This window comes from Lampetra fluviatilis, chromosome 51 (genome assembly GCF_964198595.1).
Source record: "Lampetra fluviatilis chromosome 51, kcLamFluv1.1, whole genome shotgun sequence".
Classification (NCBI taxonomy): Eukaryota; Metazoa; Chordata; class Hyperoartia; order Petromyzontiformes; family Petromyzontidae; genus Lampetra; species Lampetra fluviatilis.
This window is the reverse complement of record NC_136325.1, coordinates 8,278,348-8,298,461: the sequence shown is the minus strand read 5'-3', so window position 1 is coordinate 8,298,461 and position 20,114 is coordinate 8,278,348. Positions and strand designations below refer to the sequence as shown.

The following is a 20,114-nucleotide window of genomic DNA, read 5'->3' as shown; positions in this document are numbered from 1 at the left end:
ATTGGTAATTAAATATAATTTATTTTTTCCTAAAAAGTGTAAAATTTTGGAAAATAAATTTCACGAAAATAAATTGTCACGCACAACGAGTCTGTGTGCAAAATGTCAGCTCGATTGGATCACGGGAAGTGGGTTAAAAAACGACCGAAAGATTTGCACGGTCGTAAGCGCGCAAGCAAGTGAACTTAATATAAAGGATTTAAAAATCCGACAAGCCGGTGACGATTCTTCGCTGGGGGCGAGGGAGGGATGGGAGGTGGCAGAGCTGAGTCCATGATAGTCCAAGCCAGTTCCTACCGTTACTCATTCCCGTTCATCGCCCAACCACGGCTTTTTAATATCTGACTTGAATATTTTCCGGAACGCTGCTCGGCTGGATGGTGTCGGAGTTGGGATCAACGGCGTAAGGCACTGCCACTAGATTTCACGGAGCCATAATTTATATTATTAATCATATACAGTGTTGCTGTACACCCATATCAATCCTATGAACAGGAAACAAGGTGGTGAGATGGCTTGGATGTGGCGTGGACAAAATCATTCCTGCAACGGTGAACATTACCGGACTGTTCCAGTCAAAATTAAGGGCTGCATTTAGCCCAATGAGCCGGATATGGTGAAGTATAAACTAATTTATTTTATTTTACAGGTAAGACCCACTGAGCTATTTGGCTCTTTTGCAGAAGCGACCTGGCTATCACAAATGATCACGAATGATAGCTCAACGAAGTGGCTTATTACGTGGGAATTTGGAGCAGTCAAATAATCTAAACGCGTGACGTTGATTCTAAATGTGGAGGGGAAAAGCGAAGGACCCGGAAAAACATCCACGTGACCACGGGGAGAGAGAGAGAGAAACACGCAGACTCCAAATATACAGCAGCAGGCGTCAGGGTCGGGATCGAGCCCACGACCTCTTGCATACCAGGCGAGGGATTTAAAATCTCCTAGCCACCGTGATGATGATGAGAGAGAGAGACACGCGAACTCCAAATATACAGCAGGCGTCGGGGTCGGGATCGAACCCACGACCTCCTGTACACCAGGCGAGGTAGTTAACATCTCCTAGCCACCGTGATGATGATGAGAGAGAGAAAAACACGCAGACTCCAAATATACAGTAGCAGGCGTCAGGGTCGGGATCGAGCCCACGACCTCTTGCATACCAGGCGAGGGATTTAAAATCTCCTAGCCACCGTGATGATGAGAGAGAGAGAGAGAGACACGCAAACTCCAAATATACAGCAGCAGGCGTCAGCGTCGGGTACGAGCCCACGACCTCCTGTATTACAGGCGAGGTAGTTAACATCTCACGACCGTGGCGCCCATGATGGCGAGTTGTATGGCTCAACACAGAGAGGCAGAGGATAATGCGAACCGGGAGATCCTTGCCTTACAGATATTTTGGTGAACTGTGCTCGGAGGGAAGGGTGGGACCCCACGTTTAATGGTAGGTGAATTATCATCGCTCAAAGTACAGCCCAAAGCCAAGGCTGGCAATAGCGACAGTGGTAGCGCGCTCGCGGCTCGAATCCATCCGGCAGGCCGCCCTGGTCAATACTGCGGGCGCAGTAACCATGGCGTACTGCGCGCCGTCTGCTTCGCGGTGGACATTACAGATCCGCTGGCGTCGTTGGGGACGAGTCAGCCTACTCTTTGGTTCTTTCGGTAAATTGACGTATAAAGAGAAAATAATAAATTAAATACTAGCATACGACATTTCGATTGCAACACAAGCAATCATCATCAGATATAAATGAAATAGAAACACAAATCTAGTATACATTACATTTCTAAGTATACTAGATTTGTGTTTCTATTTCATTTATACCTGATGATGATTGCTTGTGTTGCAATCGAAACGTCGTATTCTAGTATTCAATTTATTATTTTATCTTTATACGTGACTTTACCGAAAGAACCAAAGAGTAATTCCTGCAGTCACGAAAGCTCCAAATTAAGTTTGACAAGTCAGCCCTTGTGCGGTGTGCCCGTCCAACTTCGTCGAGAAGAATGCGTCGCAAATTACGCAACTGGAATTTCACAAATATATCATCGCACCGCTCATAATAATAACAGTAATAATTGAAATGATGAAATCGCCCTTAAATGATCGTTCTTAGGGCGCTACGCATGAAAAGGTGGAAATAGTTTAACATCAACCAGAGGAAACACGGAGTGAGACGAACGTTTGAAAATAACTAAAGAGAGAGAGAGAGAAAACGCAATTTTGAACAGATACGTTTTTAGTCGAGATTTGAAGGTTTGTAAAGGGTCTTGGATAGTCGTGACCTCGATGGGGAACGAGTTCCAGAGTTCAGGTGCCGCAATTGCAAAAGCGCCGTCACCCCTCCCCCCGAGTGTGCAGCCTAGAGACCGTGGTGACGGCGAGCAACGCACAATCTGATGTTCTTAATGATCTTGGTGGAATATTCGTGGCCAAAGGAGGTCACGGATATAGGGGGAGGAGCAGGTCCGTTTCAGGCCTTGAATGCCGGCAAGAGAATGTTCAAATCAATACGCGGTACGAACAGGGAGCCAGCGAAGAGACAAGAGGAGAGTTGTGTGATGTGGATCCTCAAACGGTGTAGCGGTTAGCACGCTGGCGGCCCGCATTGTGAACGTACTGCACGCAGCCTGTTGGGCTTAACCCGAATGATCGCTTGTCGAGTCGCCTTGGTCCCACAGAGGGGTGCCCTTGAAGTCAGAAAAGAGATATGTTCCTGTGTGTGTGTGGGGGGAACGGCCAGTCAACTCAGTCATCTCAGTCATCCCAGTCAGTCGACCCGTGGCACCTGCTGGGTCTGCCCCGTGACCTCCTGCCAGCGGGCGTTCGACACTTCACGTGGCCTCAAGGTGCACATAGCCTGGCACAAGCGTCGTGGTGACGTCACCGCCACTTAGTGGCGAATGGCGGGTGTTGTTGTTGTTGTTGAGGAGCGGCAGCTATAAACCCGGCGACTCCGAGTTCGATTCCCGCTCACGGCCAACACCGGTGACGATTATCTGAACCGGTTCCGGGCCTCCCCTAGGTCGACTCAGCCTCAAAATTAGTACCTGGTGCGGTGTGTAAACGTCGTCACTGGGGAGACAAAGGAGGTCGGGCTTGGTGCTGGCCACCCACCCCGACCTTCATAGGTGCTCGCTAACAGCACTTGCCCCTACAGCATGTTAAGGCTATACGGGGGATCTTTGTCTTTTTTTTGTGTAGCTCGTTGTACTTCCCCCGCACCTCCGATTCGCACGGTTGGCGACGTACGGTGCGAAAGAAGTTCAACATGCGTCAAGGTTGCTGTGAGTTTCCGAGGTATTAACAGAGCGCCATACAAATGGCAAACATTTAAGCAATCAGACATGCCAGCTGTCCACGGCGTAACATACGCCAAACTAGCAGCTCTTAATTAAACATTCACGCATTTATTTCTGTTCACATATATATATTTTTTTAAATAAAATATTTCTCTCAAGACACAATTGTCAATTTCTCGATTCTCTTCCGACACTACGCTCAGTGGATCAAAGAATCTGTCTCTTGGCGCAGCGACGTATAATTGGAAGCCGTCTGAACTGTCGCAGACAATCCTTGGCCCTATACGCATCGACTGCAGAGCGAAAGAGAGAGAGAGAGGGAGGGAGAGGACGAACACTCGACTCTGTGCCATGAGAATTGACTCAAAGCAGCGAGTCACGCGGCTGCCAAACTCGCAGACGAAGTTCGTGCGAATGCAGATTAGGTTGGAGCAGCGTGTGTCGTTCGCAGGTGTGTGTGTGGGGGGGGGAGGCAAAGCCTGTGGCGCTCAACTGAATCGGCATCGATCAACATCGACTCGGCACCGACGCAGCGGCAGCAAGGCATTACAACAAAATTAAATACCGCCACCACCACCACCACCGGGGGTGGTATATTTGACCGCGCGCGCGCACGTTTTTTGTGTGTTTTTAAACAACTCTCCGGGCAACAAAATGAATAAATACACTTCGAAAGCCACCGCGAAATTGCGTCAATTAAATGTGCATTACATCGAAAGGAAAAACTGGGGGGGGGGGGGAAGAAAAACGCCAGAGCCCCCCCCCCGCCCTGGAAGAATTAGCATTCTCCCCGAAGGAAAAGCCCTTTGAATCTTTGCAAACTCTCAAATGCGTTTTGCGCATTCGCCCCCAACGGTTTTTCATTCAGCGCTGCCAACTTTGGATGCGTGAGACGGCGTCTGGCACGCGGCGGCTACGATCCGCGTGCGTGGGCGCGCGCGTGGGCAAAAAGGGGGGGGGCTGGCACGGCGAGTGGTGGCGGGGCGGTGACGTCAGCGTTGGGGAGTTGGGGGGGGGTGGCTTTGTTAAACGAAGCCACGCAGACCCCTTGCGAGCGCGGTTAACGGTGAGAAACATCGCGAAGAGCCAAGCGGATTGAACAAAACTTAGGAGCGCTTCTTGGAAAATGAGGCAATTGGAAAGTGCGGGCGGAGGTGGGAGTAAGGGGGGTGGGGGTGGGGTGGGGGGTGGAATTTGCATCAATTTAAAAGCGGCACGAACCGCTTTTGTTGTTGTTGCCATTTAAACAAAAAATCACAAACTTATCAAACGCATTGTGTCTGACGCGAGGGAGTGTGGGTGGTGGTGTGGGCGGTGGGGGGGCATTCAGCAGCTTCCCTGAATCACCACTGGCCCTGGCAAATAAGTCACCACTGCAAAAACACAACGGGGCCACATTGCTACATCTCGCGTGTTTGAACAGGGAGCCCTCCTCTCAAAGCAAACATCGCAAAGTCCTCCCATCGCAAAGCCACCGAGGCGAAACAACGATGGCGATGGGAGCTGCATCGACATCCGAGGCTGCCGCACGACTGCTACTGCCACTGCTGCTTCTGCTGCCACCGTCCCTCGACGGCTTGTCGATCGTGAGCAGCTGCCCCGGCGTGCACGGCAGCGACAACTACCGCAAATGCTTCTGCGACGAGGGCGGCAGCTTCGTGTGCGACCTCTTTGACTCGCACGCGTTGCCCAACCGGCTCGCTCGCCTCGCCGCTGACCGCTACAACGTGGAGCGCGGATCTCCCGCGCGCTTCTACGAACTCCGCGGGGTCATCGCCGCGCAGGAGGTCAGAATCTCATCGGAGGCGGGCTATTACGTTTGATACACCTGGAGGGAGTGGGGAGGGGCAAACCCGCGCGAGCTGTAAAGAGCATTTCTCACAGATGTCCAGGCGGTTAGTCGGTCAGTCAATCGGTCGCAAACAAAACGGGACAGAGTTTAGCCGCGAGGTGGCTGTGGATGACATTGAAAGGGGCACGCCGTGAGCGCCCAGGTTCGTGGCTCGAATCGCGGTTGCTACCGTGGGCGGTGTGGTCGATCAGCCACGGACACGTTGTCTGCTTCACGTCGAACGCCAGAGACCGATCACCCCCCACCCCCCAGACCCTCTACCCCGTCTACCTCCGCCGAGGTCATTCGGAACGAGTCGGTGGCCACTGCGTCCCGCGTCCCATGGGCCACAGTTGGGCCACCGTGGCGACGAAAATTGGTGATACCCGCAAGTGACTCGGCTGGCTTTACAGATATCATACTGTTAGTTTTTTCGGTAAAGTCACGTAGGTAAAAAATGAAATTAAAATTTATAAAAGTAATGATAGGAATAAAATAATTAAAATAAAAACAATCACGAAGTTTCGGAGGCAACACAAGTCTCCGTCATCAGGTGGGGCCGTCACAGCTAGATTTGCTGTATCAAGTGAGGCAGAGATTCCAAGATGCAAGTTCTTAAATACAAGTTAAGGGAGAGGAGGGGGGGGGGCTTATCAGAATATGTTATTTTATTATTTTATTTCTATTATTACTTTTATTAATTTTAATTTATTTTTACCTACGTGACTTTACCGAACAAACTAAGAGTATGAATCCTTGCAGTCACGAAAGCTTCAAATCTACAAATAACAGATATCGGCAATCATCGGCCTCTTCCTCCCCAACTCCGACTGGCAGGCCGATGCCCGCTGGGATGGCACGACCGCCTATTGCTGTTTTTTTCTCCGGATTTTTCTGTTGCGTGGAGTCACTTTAAGATGTTTCTTGTTCGTGTTTTTGTTTGTTGCGGTTGCACCCGAGTCAAGAGCCGCATGGCTCACAGGGTCATATACCTGATAAATAAAAAAAAAACTGACCGTGCGCGTACTGCAGACTCGTGCGTACGCGTTGTGTGTGCGTGTGTACGTGCGGGCACCGTGCAAATGTGTGGGCCTCTGATAGGGGTTTTCCCCTTTTTTCTGGCAACAAAACTGACACCTTTTGCAAGGAATCATGCTTACATTAGCCACAATGCTTGCAGTCAAATGCAAACAAAAAACAATACTCTGATCATTTATGCATTGTCTTTGAAACTGATTGGTCCACACCAGAGACAGCGTCATCTGGTCGAACACCACATGAGACTAGGCTCTAAAGAAAGCTGTCTCTGGTGTGGACCAATCAATTTCAAAACAATGCATAAATGATCAGAGCATTGTTTTTTGTTTGCATTTGACTGCAAGTATTGTGGTTAATGTAAGCATTATTCCTTGCAAAAGGTGTCAGTTTTGTTGCCAGAAAAAAGGGGGAAAACCCCTATCAGTATATTTTGGTACTGGCAAAGGAGGTCCCATGATGTGTGGGTCTCGTTTCGCCACCGTGCGGAGCCAACCGAGCCAATCGGCGGCGTCGTTTAAGTGTTGCGACTCGGAGCGATGGGGGGGGGACATTTATTCCGCGGTGTGAGCATTTTCGAAACGTCACGCGACACGAATTGTAAACTCTGTGGGTTTACTCTCCAACACTAAGATCTCCCGTATAGCCTTAACAGACTGTAGGGGCAAGTGCTGTTAGCGAGCACCGACCGCCTTTGTCTCCCTAGTGGCGATGTTTACACACCCGACCAGGTACTCATTTGAGGCTGAGTCGACCTAGGGGAGGCCCAGGACCGGTTCAGATAATCGTCACTGGTGTTTGCCGTGAGCGGGTATCGAACTCTGGTGGCCAGGTCCGTAGTGCAGCTCGCTAACCACTACACTACCGCTCCGCACTAACAACACAATACACACACACACCAGCGTTCTGTACTGATGACGAATTGACATGCTTTTATTTTTGTTATTTACGTTCCACAAACTTGCTAATTGGCCGTGTCGGGTGGTGGCGGGTTTTGACGACACATCTAACCCAACGCGTACATGGCCACCCACCTTCGCTTGCTCCCCCCTTCCCCCCAAACAGATCCTGTGCTCCGCGCGAGAAGCCAACGCCATGGACTGTTGCGAGAGGGCCTTCTTTGGTGGGCTCATTCCGTGGAAGGCGCAGGTACTGGGGTCGACTTGAAGGACGGGGCTAGGTAGGGAAGGCCGCGAGGAGGAGGACAAGGCCTGGCTGGAGGTGTTCGGGTTCCTGAGAGGGGAGTAACCGGGGAAGGGAGGGATCACAATTTTGACCAGAATGGGAAACGGGGATTACAATTCTACCAGAGAATGGGTAACGGGGATTACAATTCTACTAGAGAAGAGGTAACGGGCAAAGGGGATTACAATTCTACCAGGGAAGGGGTAACGGACAAAGGGGATTACAATTCTACTAGAGAAGAGGTAACGGGCAAAGGGGATTACAATTATACCAGAGAAGGAGTAACTGGGAAAGGGGATTACAATTCTGGCAGAGAGGGGGTAACGGACAAAGGGCATTTCAATTATACCAGAGAAGGGGTAACGGGGATTACAATTCTACCAGGGAAGGGTTAACGGCGAAAGGGGATTACAATTCAACGAGAGAAGATGTAATGGGGAAAGGGGATTACAATTCTACCAGGGAAGGAGTAACGGGAAAAGAGGATTACAATTTTACCAGGGAAGGGGTAATGGGGAAAGAGGATTATAATTCTACCACAGAAGATGTAACGGGCAAAGGGGATTACAATTCTACCAGCGAAGGGGTAACGGGCAAAGGGGATTACAATTCTACCACAGAAGATGTAACGGACAAAGGGGATTACAATTCTACCAGCGAAGGGGTAACGGGCAAAGGGGATTACAATTCTATCAGAGCTCTAAACATCGTTGGGGCCCCAAACACCAAAACATAACACGGAGCTATGAGAAGCTTTAAGTGATATATGTTTGGTGTTATAGATTACGTGATATTGATCACGTGCTATAGATATCGATTACGTGTTATAGATATCGATTACGTGTTATAGATATCGATTACGTGAGAAAGATGACGTGATATTGTGATGTACATTACGTGTTATAAATGTAGATTGTTGAGTGTTTTTTTTGTCGTCGTAAAGCGGTTTCCTCGCAATGAACGCTGGACGGAGTTGCCATGGCGATTTTACTTGGTGGCTAATGTCTGAGCCACCCATTCCCAATGTTGCGTCCCCAAAAAAAGATGAAATCAAAGTCAGCCGAGGCACGCGCCCGATCAATGTCGCTGCGACGGGTACAGCGTGAATCTGGTGGGGCCGACGCTCAACGCGGATCGAAGCGCGTCCGACTGAGCGACGGATACACGCGGTTGGAGTCGTGCATTTTATTTTTTTCTTCCGTCGTTTTAAAATGTATGTTTATTATTTTATTATTTCCCTTCTATGTGACTTTACGGAAAGAACCAGGAATAGTACAAGTTGCTTAAATCCAGCCGCCTCTGTCCACCCAGGAGTATAAATAGGTACGCCACGGTAAATAGATCAGGATGTCTCATGTGGTGGGGTAAAGCGTGTTTACTCCAACATATTCCCTGACATTTGACCAGCATGGAAGAGTAGACCGGAAATCGTCGTCCTCAAATCGAGAGCGGTCGCAGAGCCGAGTGAGCGCGACGTGGAGCTCGTCTGTTTGAAACAAAAAAAAACTAAAACTAAAAATCAACGATTTAAAGCTTTCGTGACTGCAGGGATTCATATTCTTGGTTCTTTCGGTAAAGTCACGTGGAAGGGAAATAATAAAATAATAAAAATAAAACATTATAAAATTCTCACGACGTTTCGGCCACAACACGAGCAGCCTCAGGTGAAGAACAGAGCTGTCGGAAAGACAGCGTTCTAATGAATTATATATTGTTTTATTTTTATTATTTTATTATTTCCCTTCTACGCGACTTTACCGAAAGATCCAAGAATATAAAAATCAACGGTTGGAATTCCACATTCCCGCGGCAGAGGTGGGTTCGTTGGACGCTCCACAATGCGGTACCTATTTTGTCGACCTTTGACAGATGATGGGCTGAGTGAAACTCCCCGCCCCCACCATCCCCACCCCGTGATTTTAACTCGCAACCTTCCGAAGGGAAGGCAGCGGCCGCTCTAATCGAGGGCCTTTGATGTTGAACTCGTGTCCGTTGCCTGGCAACCTCTCGCTAACCTTTCCCCCCGGTGACCTTTAGGTGAGTGCGTGTTTGTGTGCGTGACTTGCATGGGTGAGCGAGCGATAGAGTGCGTGCAGAGGTGCGTGTGCGGGGGAGCGGTGGCGCAACGGTTAGCGCGCTGCGCTACGAGGCTGGCGAGCCGAGTTGGATTTCTGCTCGTGGCCAACACCGCTGACGATTATCTGAACCGGTCATGGGCCTCGCATAGGTCGACTCAGCCTGAAATGAGTACCTGGTGCGGTGTGTAAACATCGCCACTCGGGAGACAAAGACGACCGGGCGTGGTGCTGGCCACCCACCCCTTCGTGTGCCGCGCCGGCCTTCATAGGTGCTCGCTAACAGCACTTGCCCCAACAGTCTGTTAAGGCTACACGGGGGATCTTTATCTCACGGTCAACACCAGTCACGACGAGTGGACTTGTCTCAGTTGAAACCCACGGGCGCTTCGAACCCATTGAGCCTCAGCGCCTTCAAAACGCACGGAACCGCGTTCTGTGCGGCGATGTGACGCAATCCGCTCGTCGCGTTCAGCCGCAGACGCAGCAGCATATTTAACTCGGCCGTGATTGGTGACCGCGGCACCAGTGAAGCGTTCCAGTTGAAGATTTGAAAAACTAAAAAGAACAAAAATGATTGAGACGTTAAGCACCGAGGTGGGAACAGTGGCTCTCGCAATTGCGCTCCGACAACTTGGCAAAAACAAATAAAAACCCGAGTTCGATTCCTGGACACGGCTGGCATCGTGATTCGAGGCTTCTCTCTCTCGCCGCACGCGGGTTCCTGGGTATTGTGCGGATTTCGCAGCTGTGCATGCGGCTCACCTATTTCCACGCAAAGTTCGCTCTCCTACCGCTGTGTGACTTCGCTCAGCTGCGGATGTGCGGTCGGACGCGGGACAACCAACACGCCGCTCGCCATCAAACTCAGCGGAGGCTTCTCTCGTAGTCGTAATAATAATAACAACAACAACGTGTTGTGTGAGTTTTATTGATGTTATCTTCTCATTGCAGATGGACTCAAATGCACCTTCCAATTATCACTTCACCTTTGAATTAACGGAATATCCGAGTAAGGTAAGCGGAACTCAGATGGTTTAAACGTATACGGGAAGTCCCCTATTTACGACGATCCTATTTACGACGATCCTATTTACGACGATCCTATTTACGACGATCCTATTTACGACGATCCTATTTACGTTACTTCCCTCAAACGTTGTGTCCCTAAAACGTCGCTTCACTACAGTATTGTTTCACCATTACGTCATGTCACTATAACGTAGTTTCACTTTAATGCTTCTCTATGATGTCATTTCACTATAACGTTGTTTCACTCTAACGTCATATCACTATAACGTCGTTTCACTTTAATGCTTCTCTATGACGTCATTTCAATATAACGTCGTTTCACTTGAATGCTTCTCTATGACGTCATTTTACTACAACGTCGTTTCACTATGACGTCATTTCACTATAACGTTGTTTCACTCTGACGTCATTTAACTATAACGTCGCCAACGAATTAGGTGGGCGTGGGTGCCATTTAACTGCTTGCACCAGGACCCATGCCAACCACGGCACGCCAGGAATCGAGCAAATTGGATCGCGGTCGAAATGTCGCGAGTTAAAATCCCGCTTTGCGAGGTTGACTCAGCTCATCATCCCTTCCTAAGGGGCTGGATAAAGTGACTACCACTCTGTGTGGAAGTTAACATGTGTTGTATGTATCATGAACTTCTTCCGCTACTCGGAGATGCGGTCTTATCCATAGGACAAGCGCGGTCGTCCTATGGAACGGACTCAAGTCACCTCCTGCCCCACCGTCCCTTAGGATATTCCCACCGCCGGATCTTGGCTGCAGATGAGAAATGGGCACCAATGCGTGGACGTGACTCATCGGAGCGCGGGGGGGGGGGGTGGAAATAAATCACTCGTGGCTGACCGAAACTAAACGTTTCGCCGGACGTTATTTCCACAACCGCTTTGTGCGAACTTCCTTCGCACCGTACCTACCTGGCCAACCGTGCTAATCGGCGGTGCTGTCCGTCCCACCGCCACTCCCACGTTGCGAACGTCAGGCGAACGTCAAGCGAACACCACAGCGTCAAAACGTAGAAGACACGCCCCAACACCTAACTCGATTCCTCGACCGACTTTCGAGATCCGTGACGCATTCCCCCACCCCCTTCCAACCCCTTCTTCTTCCTCTCTTGGCAGCTCGTGGGCAAGTGCAAGGCGCACATCAGCTTCCTGAGGTTGCCCGGCAAGGCCATGCGGGCCGACCACCTGGCCTGCGACTTCCCGCGGGGCGGAGACGCCGGGCCGCCCCCCGTCAAAGACGACGACGCCGCCGACACCGGCATCTCGCTGAGAGACGCCCTGGAGAAGCTGGGGACTCAACCGCCGGCCGTCATTGGCTCGGTGTTCCCTGGTAAGGAGAGGGAGGAAATGAACGCAGAGACTGGCTAGTTGGGGCGAGAGCTGTTAGCGAGGAGGCCGGCACTGTGGCACACGAGGGGGTAGAGCGCGGTGGGGCAGCACCACGCCCGGCTGACTTTGTCTCCCCCTAGTTCTGATGTTTACGCACCGCAATAGCTACTCGTTTTAGGATGAGTCGACCGAGGGGAGGCCCAGGATTGGTTCAGATAGTCGCCACTGGTGTTGGTCGGGAGTGGGAATCGAACTCGCGTCGCTGGCTTCGTGGCAAAATCACTCTAACCCACTACACGACACACACACACATCCGCACGTACACACACACACACTGACAACGACAACAATAAAAAATCCTATAACACAACACGCCAATATATGACACTGCCGGCTCGCAAATTGATTTTTATTTTCACGAAAGCCCCCCGCGGTCCCAAAACATAGATGGGAAGGGGAGCGGTTAATTTCCCACACGGGCTCGGCCATAGGCACCATGGGGTGCCCATGCACCCCCCCCCCCCCACTGCCAATTCCCCCACCCACCCAGCCACCACCCCTACCCCCGTTTTCAGGTCACCAGTTTGAACATCACTGCTGCCCCCCCCCCCATCCACCGCTCTCCGACATCAGCGCCACCGGCTCCTCGCCCAGGAGAGATGATTTACAAGCCGCTCACGCGCGCACCGCTCCACGGCGGTGACGACGCGCCTTCGTGGTGGCGCGTCCGACGTTTGCCGTTGTGCTGTGCGTGGGGCGGGTTTGGGGTCGCCGCGGTGGCTTAGAGCTGTTGACTACCTCGCCTGGTATACCGTACAGGAGGTCGTGGGTTCGATCCCGACCCTGATGCCTGTCGTATATTTGGAGTTTGTATTTCTCTTTCTCTCTCATCATCATCATTATCACTGTGGCTAGGAGATGTCAACTACCTCGCCTGGTACACAGGAGGTCGTGGGTCCGATCCCGACCCTGATACCTGTCGTATATTTGGAGTTTGTATTTCTCTCCCTCTCATCATCATCACGGTGGCTTGGAGCTGTTGACTACCTCGCCTGGTGTACAGGTGGTCGTGGGTTCGAACCCGACCCTGATGCCTGTTGTTATATTTGGAGCTTGTATTTCTCTCTCATCATCATCACGGTGGCTAGGAGATGTTGACTACCTGGTATACAGGAGGTTGTGGGTTCGATCCCGACCATGATACCGGTTGTATATTTGGAGTTTGTATTTTTCTCCCTCATCATCATCATCACCACGGTGGCTATGAGATGTTGACTACCTCGCCTGGTGTACAGGAGGTTGTGGGTTCGATCCTGACCCTGACGCCTGCTGCTGTATATTTGGGAGTCTGCGATGTTTCTCTTAGCGTGGCGGCGTGGATTTTCCCCCTCCACATTTAACATCGACGTCACGCGTTCAGAGTATTTAGCTGCTATGAATTTTCGAGTGATGAGTCACTTCGTTGAGCTATCGTTTGCGGCCAGGTCGCTTCTGAAAAAGAAGCTAATAACTCAGTGGGTCCTACCTGATAATTGTTTTTTTACCCTTCTATCTGGCAACAAAACTGACACCTTTTTTACAAGGAGTCATGTTTGCATGGACCACAATACCTGCAGTCATAATGCAAACAAAAAAACATAACTCTGTATGCACTGTCCTTGAAGTTGATTGGTCCACACCCGAGACAGCTTTCCTTAGAGCTTAGTCTCACATGGTGTTGGACCAGATGACGCCAAAAGGCGCACAACTCAAAGACAATGCACCATCAGAGTATGAGAGCTCGGGGTAAGCATTTACACCATGAGGTTCCAATGGGGTCCTACCTGGTCAAATAAACATAGTTTAGTTCATAGGCTTTTGCGGCCAAAGCCTCTGGTTAATACCGCAGTGTGTTGTGTTAGCCGTGAAGGGTAATCAGAATCTTAATTTTTACCGGAAGAATCCGATGAGCTATGAAGCTCTTTTTTCACAGACGTCCAGTGGTCACAGATGTCCAGTAGAGGTGCAGTACTGCAATAGCGCAGCCCGTGCCACTGCTGGCAGAAGCCCCCCCCACGCCCCCCCCCCCCGCCACCACCACCTACTGCTGTCTGGAACTCTGGTAAAAAAAAAACCCCTCTGTGTCCGTTCTAGATTTGAAGCTTTCATGACTGCAAGGATAAGTTTTTTCGGTAAAGTCACGGAGGAATTTTTTAATTATTATTTTTTATTATTATTAGTTTATTTTTTATTAATTTTAATTTCATTTTTTTACCTACGTGACTTTACCGAAAAAACTAAGATTATGAATCCTCTGTGTCCGCCTCGTGTGCCCCCAAAGACAGCTTTGGGAATGTCCTGAGCGTGCTGAAACCTTTCTGGAGGCTGGCGAAGATCGGCGGAAGCTTCGTGAACCTCGAGTGGGGAGACGTAACCAGCAAAGTGACGCTGACTCAAGTGCGCAGTGTCCAGCAAGTGGTGGTGAGCTCACCGCATCCAAGACTCGCCAACACAACAACAACAACAACAACCGCCATTCGCCACTAAGTGGCGGTGACGTCACCACGACGCTTGTGCCAGGCCATGTGCACCTTGAGGCCACGTGAAGTGTCGCCAACACACACACACGTGTAAACACTGTCAAGTTGGAGATGGCCCGTATAGCCTCAACAGACGTTTGGTGGCAAATGCTGTTAGCGAGGTACCAACAAGACAAAGCTCCCCTATATAGACTCAACCGATATTTGGGGCAAGTGCTATTATCGAGCACCTACAACACAACGACGAAGATTCCCCATATCGCCTTAACAGTGCTGTTACCAAGTAGCATCGATGAAGGCCGGCACGGCACACGAGGGGGTGGGTGGCCAGCACCACGCCCGGCCGCCTTTGTCTCCACACCACACCAGGCGCTCATTTTAGATGACTTGCACACACAGACACAGACGTGCTAAAGCTGCCACATTTCTGGGAGGTTCCACCACGAGCCCCGCCCACTTCATCACTAGCCCCGCCCACTCCACCGCTAGCCCCGCCCACTCCAACCACGAGCCCGGCCCACTCCACCACTAGCCCCGCCCACTCAGCCACTAGCCCCGCCCACTCCACAACTAGCCCCGCCCACTCCACCACTAGCCCCGCCCACGCCACCACTAGCCCTGCCCACTCCACAGGTAGCCCGCACACTCCACCACTAGCCCCGCCCACTCCACCACAAGCCCCGCCCACTCCAGCACTAGCCCCGCCCACTCCACCACAAGCCCCGCCCACCCCACCACTAGCCCCGCCCACTGCACCATTAGCCCCGCCGACACCCCACTAGCCACGCCCACCACACCAATAGCCCCGCCCACCCAACCACTAGCCTCGTCCACTTCACCCGCAGCCCCGCCCACTCCACAGCTAGCCCCGCCCATTCCACCACTAGCCCCGCCCACTCCACCACTAGCCCCGCCCACTCAGGGAGCGGCCTCATCCTCGGTCTTCACACATTGGCTCCGCCTACTGCTCATCGGCCTTGCCGACTCTGCCGACCCCACCCACCACGACGAGACAAAGACACGCATCGGACACGACACAACCCAAACACAACAATAGCCGTTCACCACTCAGTTGCGGTGACGTCATCACGGCGCTGGTGCCAAGCTTGGTGCACCTTGAGGTCACGCTGACAAGTCACGAAACAGACTCAGCTGCCAATGCTTCACTGACTTAAGATTACCGGCAGATGCACCACGCGTGCTCTCCACTGTGCCACCCACCGTGTCACCCACCATGCCATCCACCGTGTAACCCACCGTGCCACCCACCGTGCTACCCACCGTGCCACCCACCGTGCCACTCACCGTACCACCCACCGTGTCATCCACCGTGTCACCCACCGTGTCACCCACCGTGTCACCCACCATGCCACCCACCATGCCACCCACCGTGCCACCCACAGTGCCACCCACAGTGCCACCCACCATGCCACCCACCGTGTCACCCACCGTGCCACCCACCATGCCACCCACAGTGCCACCTACCATGCCACCCACAGTGCTACCCACCGTGCCACCCACCGTGTCACCCACCATGCCACCCACCATGCCACCCACCGTGCCACCCACAGTGCCACCCACAGTGCCACCCACCATGCCACCCACCGTGTCACCCACCGTGCCACCCACCATGCCACCCACAGTGCCACCTACCATGCCACCCACAGTGCTACCCACCGTGCCACCCACCGTGTCACCCACCATGCCACCCACCATGCCACCCACCGTGCCACCCACAGTGCCACCCACCATGCCACCCACCGTGCTACCCACCGTGCCACCCACCGTGCCACTCACCGTATCACCCACCGTGTCATCCACCGTGTCACCCACCATGTCACCCACCGTGTCACCCACCGTGCCACCCACCGTGCTACCCACCGTGCCACCCACAGTGCCACCCACCATGCCACCCACCATGTCACCCACCGTGTCACCCACCATGCCACCCACCATGCCACCCACCGTGCCACCCACCATGCCACCCACCATGCCACCCACCGTGCCACCCACCGTGCCACCCACTGTGTGGTGTAGCGGAGCTATCGTGTCACTGCCATTCCGCTCGCTCTGTTTCTTCACAGCCCGAGAGTGACCCCGAGGGTGACCCCGAGGGTGACCCCAAGGGTGACCCCAAGGGTGACCCCAAGGGTGACCCCAAGGGGCTGCAGTTCCAATTCCTTGCCCTGATGCACGAGCTCCCATCACAGGTGAGGACCCCAGCCACGGCTACAGACAACGATCCCCCGTATAGCCTCACCAGACTGCTGGGGCAAGTGCTGTTGACGGAGCACCTATTATTTGTTTTACTTTGTATTCATTTATATTTATCAGGTAAGGCCCACTGAGCTACAGAGTCGCTTATCACGTGTGGGAATTTACAGTCGCAGGCAACTGATCTAATGGCGTGATGTTGATTCTCAATGTGGAGGGAAACATCCACGCGACCACGAGGAGAGAAACACGCAAACTCCGAATATACAGCAGCAGGCGTCACGGTTGAAATCGAGCCCACGACCTCCTGTATACCAGGCGAGGTAGTCAACTACTCGCACCTCTTCCAGGGCGTCCGTCCAGCGTGGAAGAGTAGGCCAAAGTCACCCTCGGGGCTGGGCGTTTTCCCCCAGCAGTTGCTGTACCCGAGCTATTGCAGGGCTGCGCCTTTAACGGGGTACGGATATTCAGGGCGGAGCCGTTGCCACGTGTGCGGTCGACGTGGAGACGACTGAACGATCCGCGTGTGAATCACATTCGTGATTGTCTAGGTCGCTCCTGAACAAGAGCTATACTGCTCAGCGGGGTCTTTGCTGGTAAACGAATACAAAATGAAATGAAGAAAAATGTTGAATGAAACAAAATATGACAAATGGTTGAGATAGTGCGTCGCCGCTATCGACGGCGTCTCGGGAGGAGGGGCCGCTCTGTCTCTTTTACATCACGAATGCCTCTTCGTCTTCGTCATTATCATCTTCCTCTTCGTCGTCATCTTCGTCGTCATCATCATCTTCGTCCTCATCTTCGTCATCATCTTCCTCTTCGTCATCATCTTCGTCATCATCATCTTCGTCATCATCATCATCATCATCTTCGTCATCATCATCTTCGTCTTCGTCGTCATCATCTTCGTCATCATCATCTTCGTCATCATCATCATCATCATCTTCGTCATCATCATCTTCGTCTTCGTCGTCATCTTCGTCATCATCATCTTCGTCTTCATCATCATCTTCGTCATCATCATCTTCGTCTTCGTTGTCATCATCTTCGTCATCATCATCATCATCATCTTCGTCAACATCATCTTCGTCTTCGTCGTCATCTTCGTCAACATCATCTTCGTCTTCGTCGTCATCATCATCTTCGTCTTCGTCTTAATCTTCTTCATCATCATCTTCGTCTTCGTCATCGTCTTCGTCTTCGTCGTCATCCCTCTGCTGACGACGTGAGCGACGCTCTCAGATCGAGCAAAGGGCTGGACTGGAAGCCGTCCAACCGAGTTCGGCGCTCATTACGTGTCGTAATTGAAGGATTAAACAATGAAGATGAAGATGTGGGCTTTTTTATTTATTTATCGCGAAACGTTTTATCGCCTTCCCCCGTTTTGTCCTCGGATGAAGAGGAGAGCAAATGGCAATGCGTTTAGATGTTTAAATAAAAAAATATCTCTCTTCAAATAAGATTAACAATAATCAGCAAAAAAAACTAATTGGGGATGAATTCAAAGCGACGACACTTTTAGAGACCGACTCAGTCAACGGGTTACCGATGACGACGATGATGACGGTAATGACAATGACGACGACGATGACGACGGTGATGATGATTATGACGATGATGACGACGATGATGACGACGACGACGACGATGATTATGACGATGATGGTGATGTTTATGACGATGATGACGACGATGATGACGACGACGATGATGATGATTATGACGATGATGGTGATGTTGTAGGAAATCATCCCGTGCTCCATGCTGATTGGCTGGCGCGAAGGCCAGAAGGTTTCCGTGCGGTTCAACTGCTCCGAGCCCGCGTGCCTCGCTCCGGCTCCGGAGGACGGATCCGGATCGGGGCAGGGCTAGAGCCTGGAGGCTGGAGGCCATCGCGAGACCTGCGGAGGAGCTCGCTCGCTCACCCCCTCACTCCCTCACTCGCTCGCTCACTCACTCGCTCGCTCCCTCACCACTCACTCACTCGCTTCTTCACTCGTTCGCTCACTCACCCCCTCACCACTCACTCGCTCGCTCACTCACTCCCTCACTCACTCACCCCCTCACCCCCTCTCCACTCACTCGCTCACTCACCCACTCACTCACTCACTTGCTCACTCACTCGCTCACTCCCTCACTCGCTCACCACTCCCTCACTCGCTCCCTCACTCGTTCGCTCACTCACCCCCTCACCACTCACTCGCTCACCCCTCACTCGCTCGCTCACCCCTCACCACTCACTCGCTCACCCCTCACTCGCTCACCACTCACTTGCTCGCTCCCTCACTCACTCGCTCCCTCACTCACCACTCACCCCCTCACCACTTGCTCGATCACTCACCCCCTCACCACTCACTCGCCCACTCACCCCCTCACCACTCACTCGCCCACTCACCCCCTCACCACTCACTCGCTCACTCACCCCCTCACCACTCACTCACTCACTCACTTGCTCGCTCACCCCCTCACCACTCACTCGCTCACTCGCTCGCTCACCCCTCACTACTCACTCGCTCACTCCCTCACTCGCTCGCTCGCTCACTCACCCCCTCACCACTCACTCGCTCGCTCACCCCCTCACTCACCCCCTCACCCACTCACCCGCTCACTCACCCACTCACCCACCCACTCACCCACCCACTCACCCACCCACAGACTCAACCACCCACACACTCACCCACTCACTCACCCACTCACTCATCCACTCACCCACTCACCCGCTCACTCACCCACTCACTCACCCACCCACTCACCCACCCACAGACTCAACCACCCACACACTCACCCACTCACTCACCCGCTCACTCACCCACTCACTCACCCACTCACCCACCCACTCACCCACCCACTCACCCACCCACAGATTCAACCACCCACACACTCACCCATTCACCCACCCACTCACACACGCTAGAAGGTGGTGGTCAAGGCGAGTGGTCGGGGTGCCATGCCAGGCCGCTCGTTGTTTCATGACGGTCCCTGTCCCTCTAAACCCCGAGGTGTTTTTTCCCCCTTCTCTCCTTCATTTCTGTGAGCATTAAAAGTTGAAAGATTAAATATTAAATGGCCCACATTAAAGATGAAATGTCACGCAGAGTCCGTTCCGCGGTTTCCGCAGCGCAGAGCGGCGGCCGAGGAACGCAACGCGCGCAACGCGCCCCCTGAGGGCATCCAGTGGGGAGACGGAGCGATGACGGAATGCGACGCTCGGTGGATTGTCCCATGGCGGGATCGTGATGAGAGGTGGTGGTGGCGAGGGCCTTGGGGAGGAGGAGGCGGAGGCGGCCTTCATACGGCCGTGGATTGCCCACGGCAGATGGTGATAACGCTGCTGCTGGTGCTGGTGATGATGAATGTTTCTCACGCCAGTTAAATGATTTCAGGGCCAAATCGGGTGGTGGTGTCAAACGAGGTGATTTCACTGCGGTGCGCACGGTGGCTACGAGATGTTAACTACCTCGCCTGGTATGCAGGAGTTTGTGGGTTCGATCCCGATCCTGACGCCTGCTGCTGTATATTTGGAGTTTGCGTGTCTCTGTCTTTCCCTCATCATCACCATCATCACGGTGG

The 20,114-nt window shown here is 52.4% G+C and overlaps 1 protein-coding gene across 1 annotated transcript; it reads left to right on the top strand.

The window, feature by feature from the left end:
• Nucleotides 1–4,645: 4,645 nt before the first annotated feature.
• On the top strand, nt 4,646–19,142 carry RARRES1 (retinoic acid receptor responder 1). Its single transcript, XM_078878452.1, has 7 exons — nt 4,646–5,096; nt 7,241–7,324; nt 10,390–10,452; nt 11,596–11,809; nt 14,129–14,268; nt 16,412–16,537; nt 18,288–19,142. Exons 1-7 carry the CDS (start codon nt 4,800–4,802, stop codon nt 18,414–18,416), a joined length of 1,053 nt encoding a protein of 350 aa, XP_078734578.1. The 5' UTR covers nt 4,646–4,799; the 3' UTR covers nt 18,417–19,142.
• The last annotated feature ends 972 nt before the right edge of the window (nt 19,143–20,114 follow it).

Excerpts from the sequence above, each read along its gene's own strand:
- RARRES1 (XM_078878452.1), top strand. The coding sequence starts at position 4,800 with ATGGCGATGGGAGCTGCATCGACATCCGAGGCTGCCGCACGACTGCTA. Across the intron at positions 10,453-11,595 it reads TAACGGAATATCCGAGTAAG|CTCGTGGGCAAGTGCAAGGC; the intron begins GTAAGCGGAACT and ends CTCTCTTGGCAG. Across the intron at positions 16,538-18,287 it reads TGCACGAGCTCCCATCACAG|GAAATCATCCCGTGCTCCAT; the intron begins GTGAGGACCCCA and ends GTGATGTTGTAG.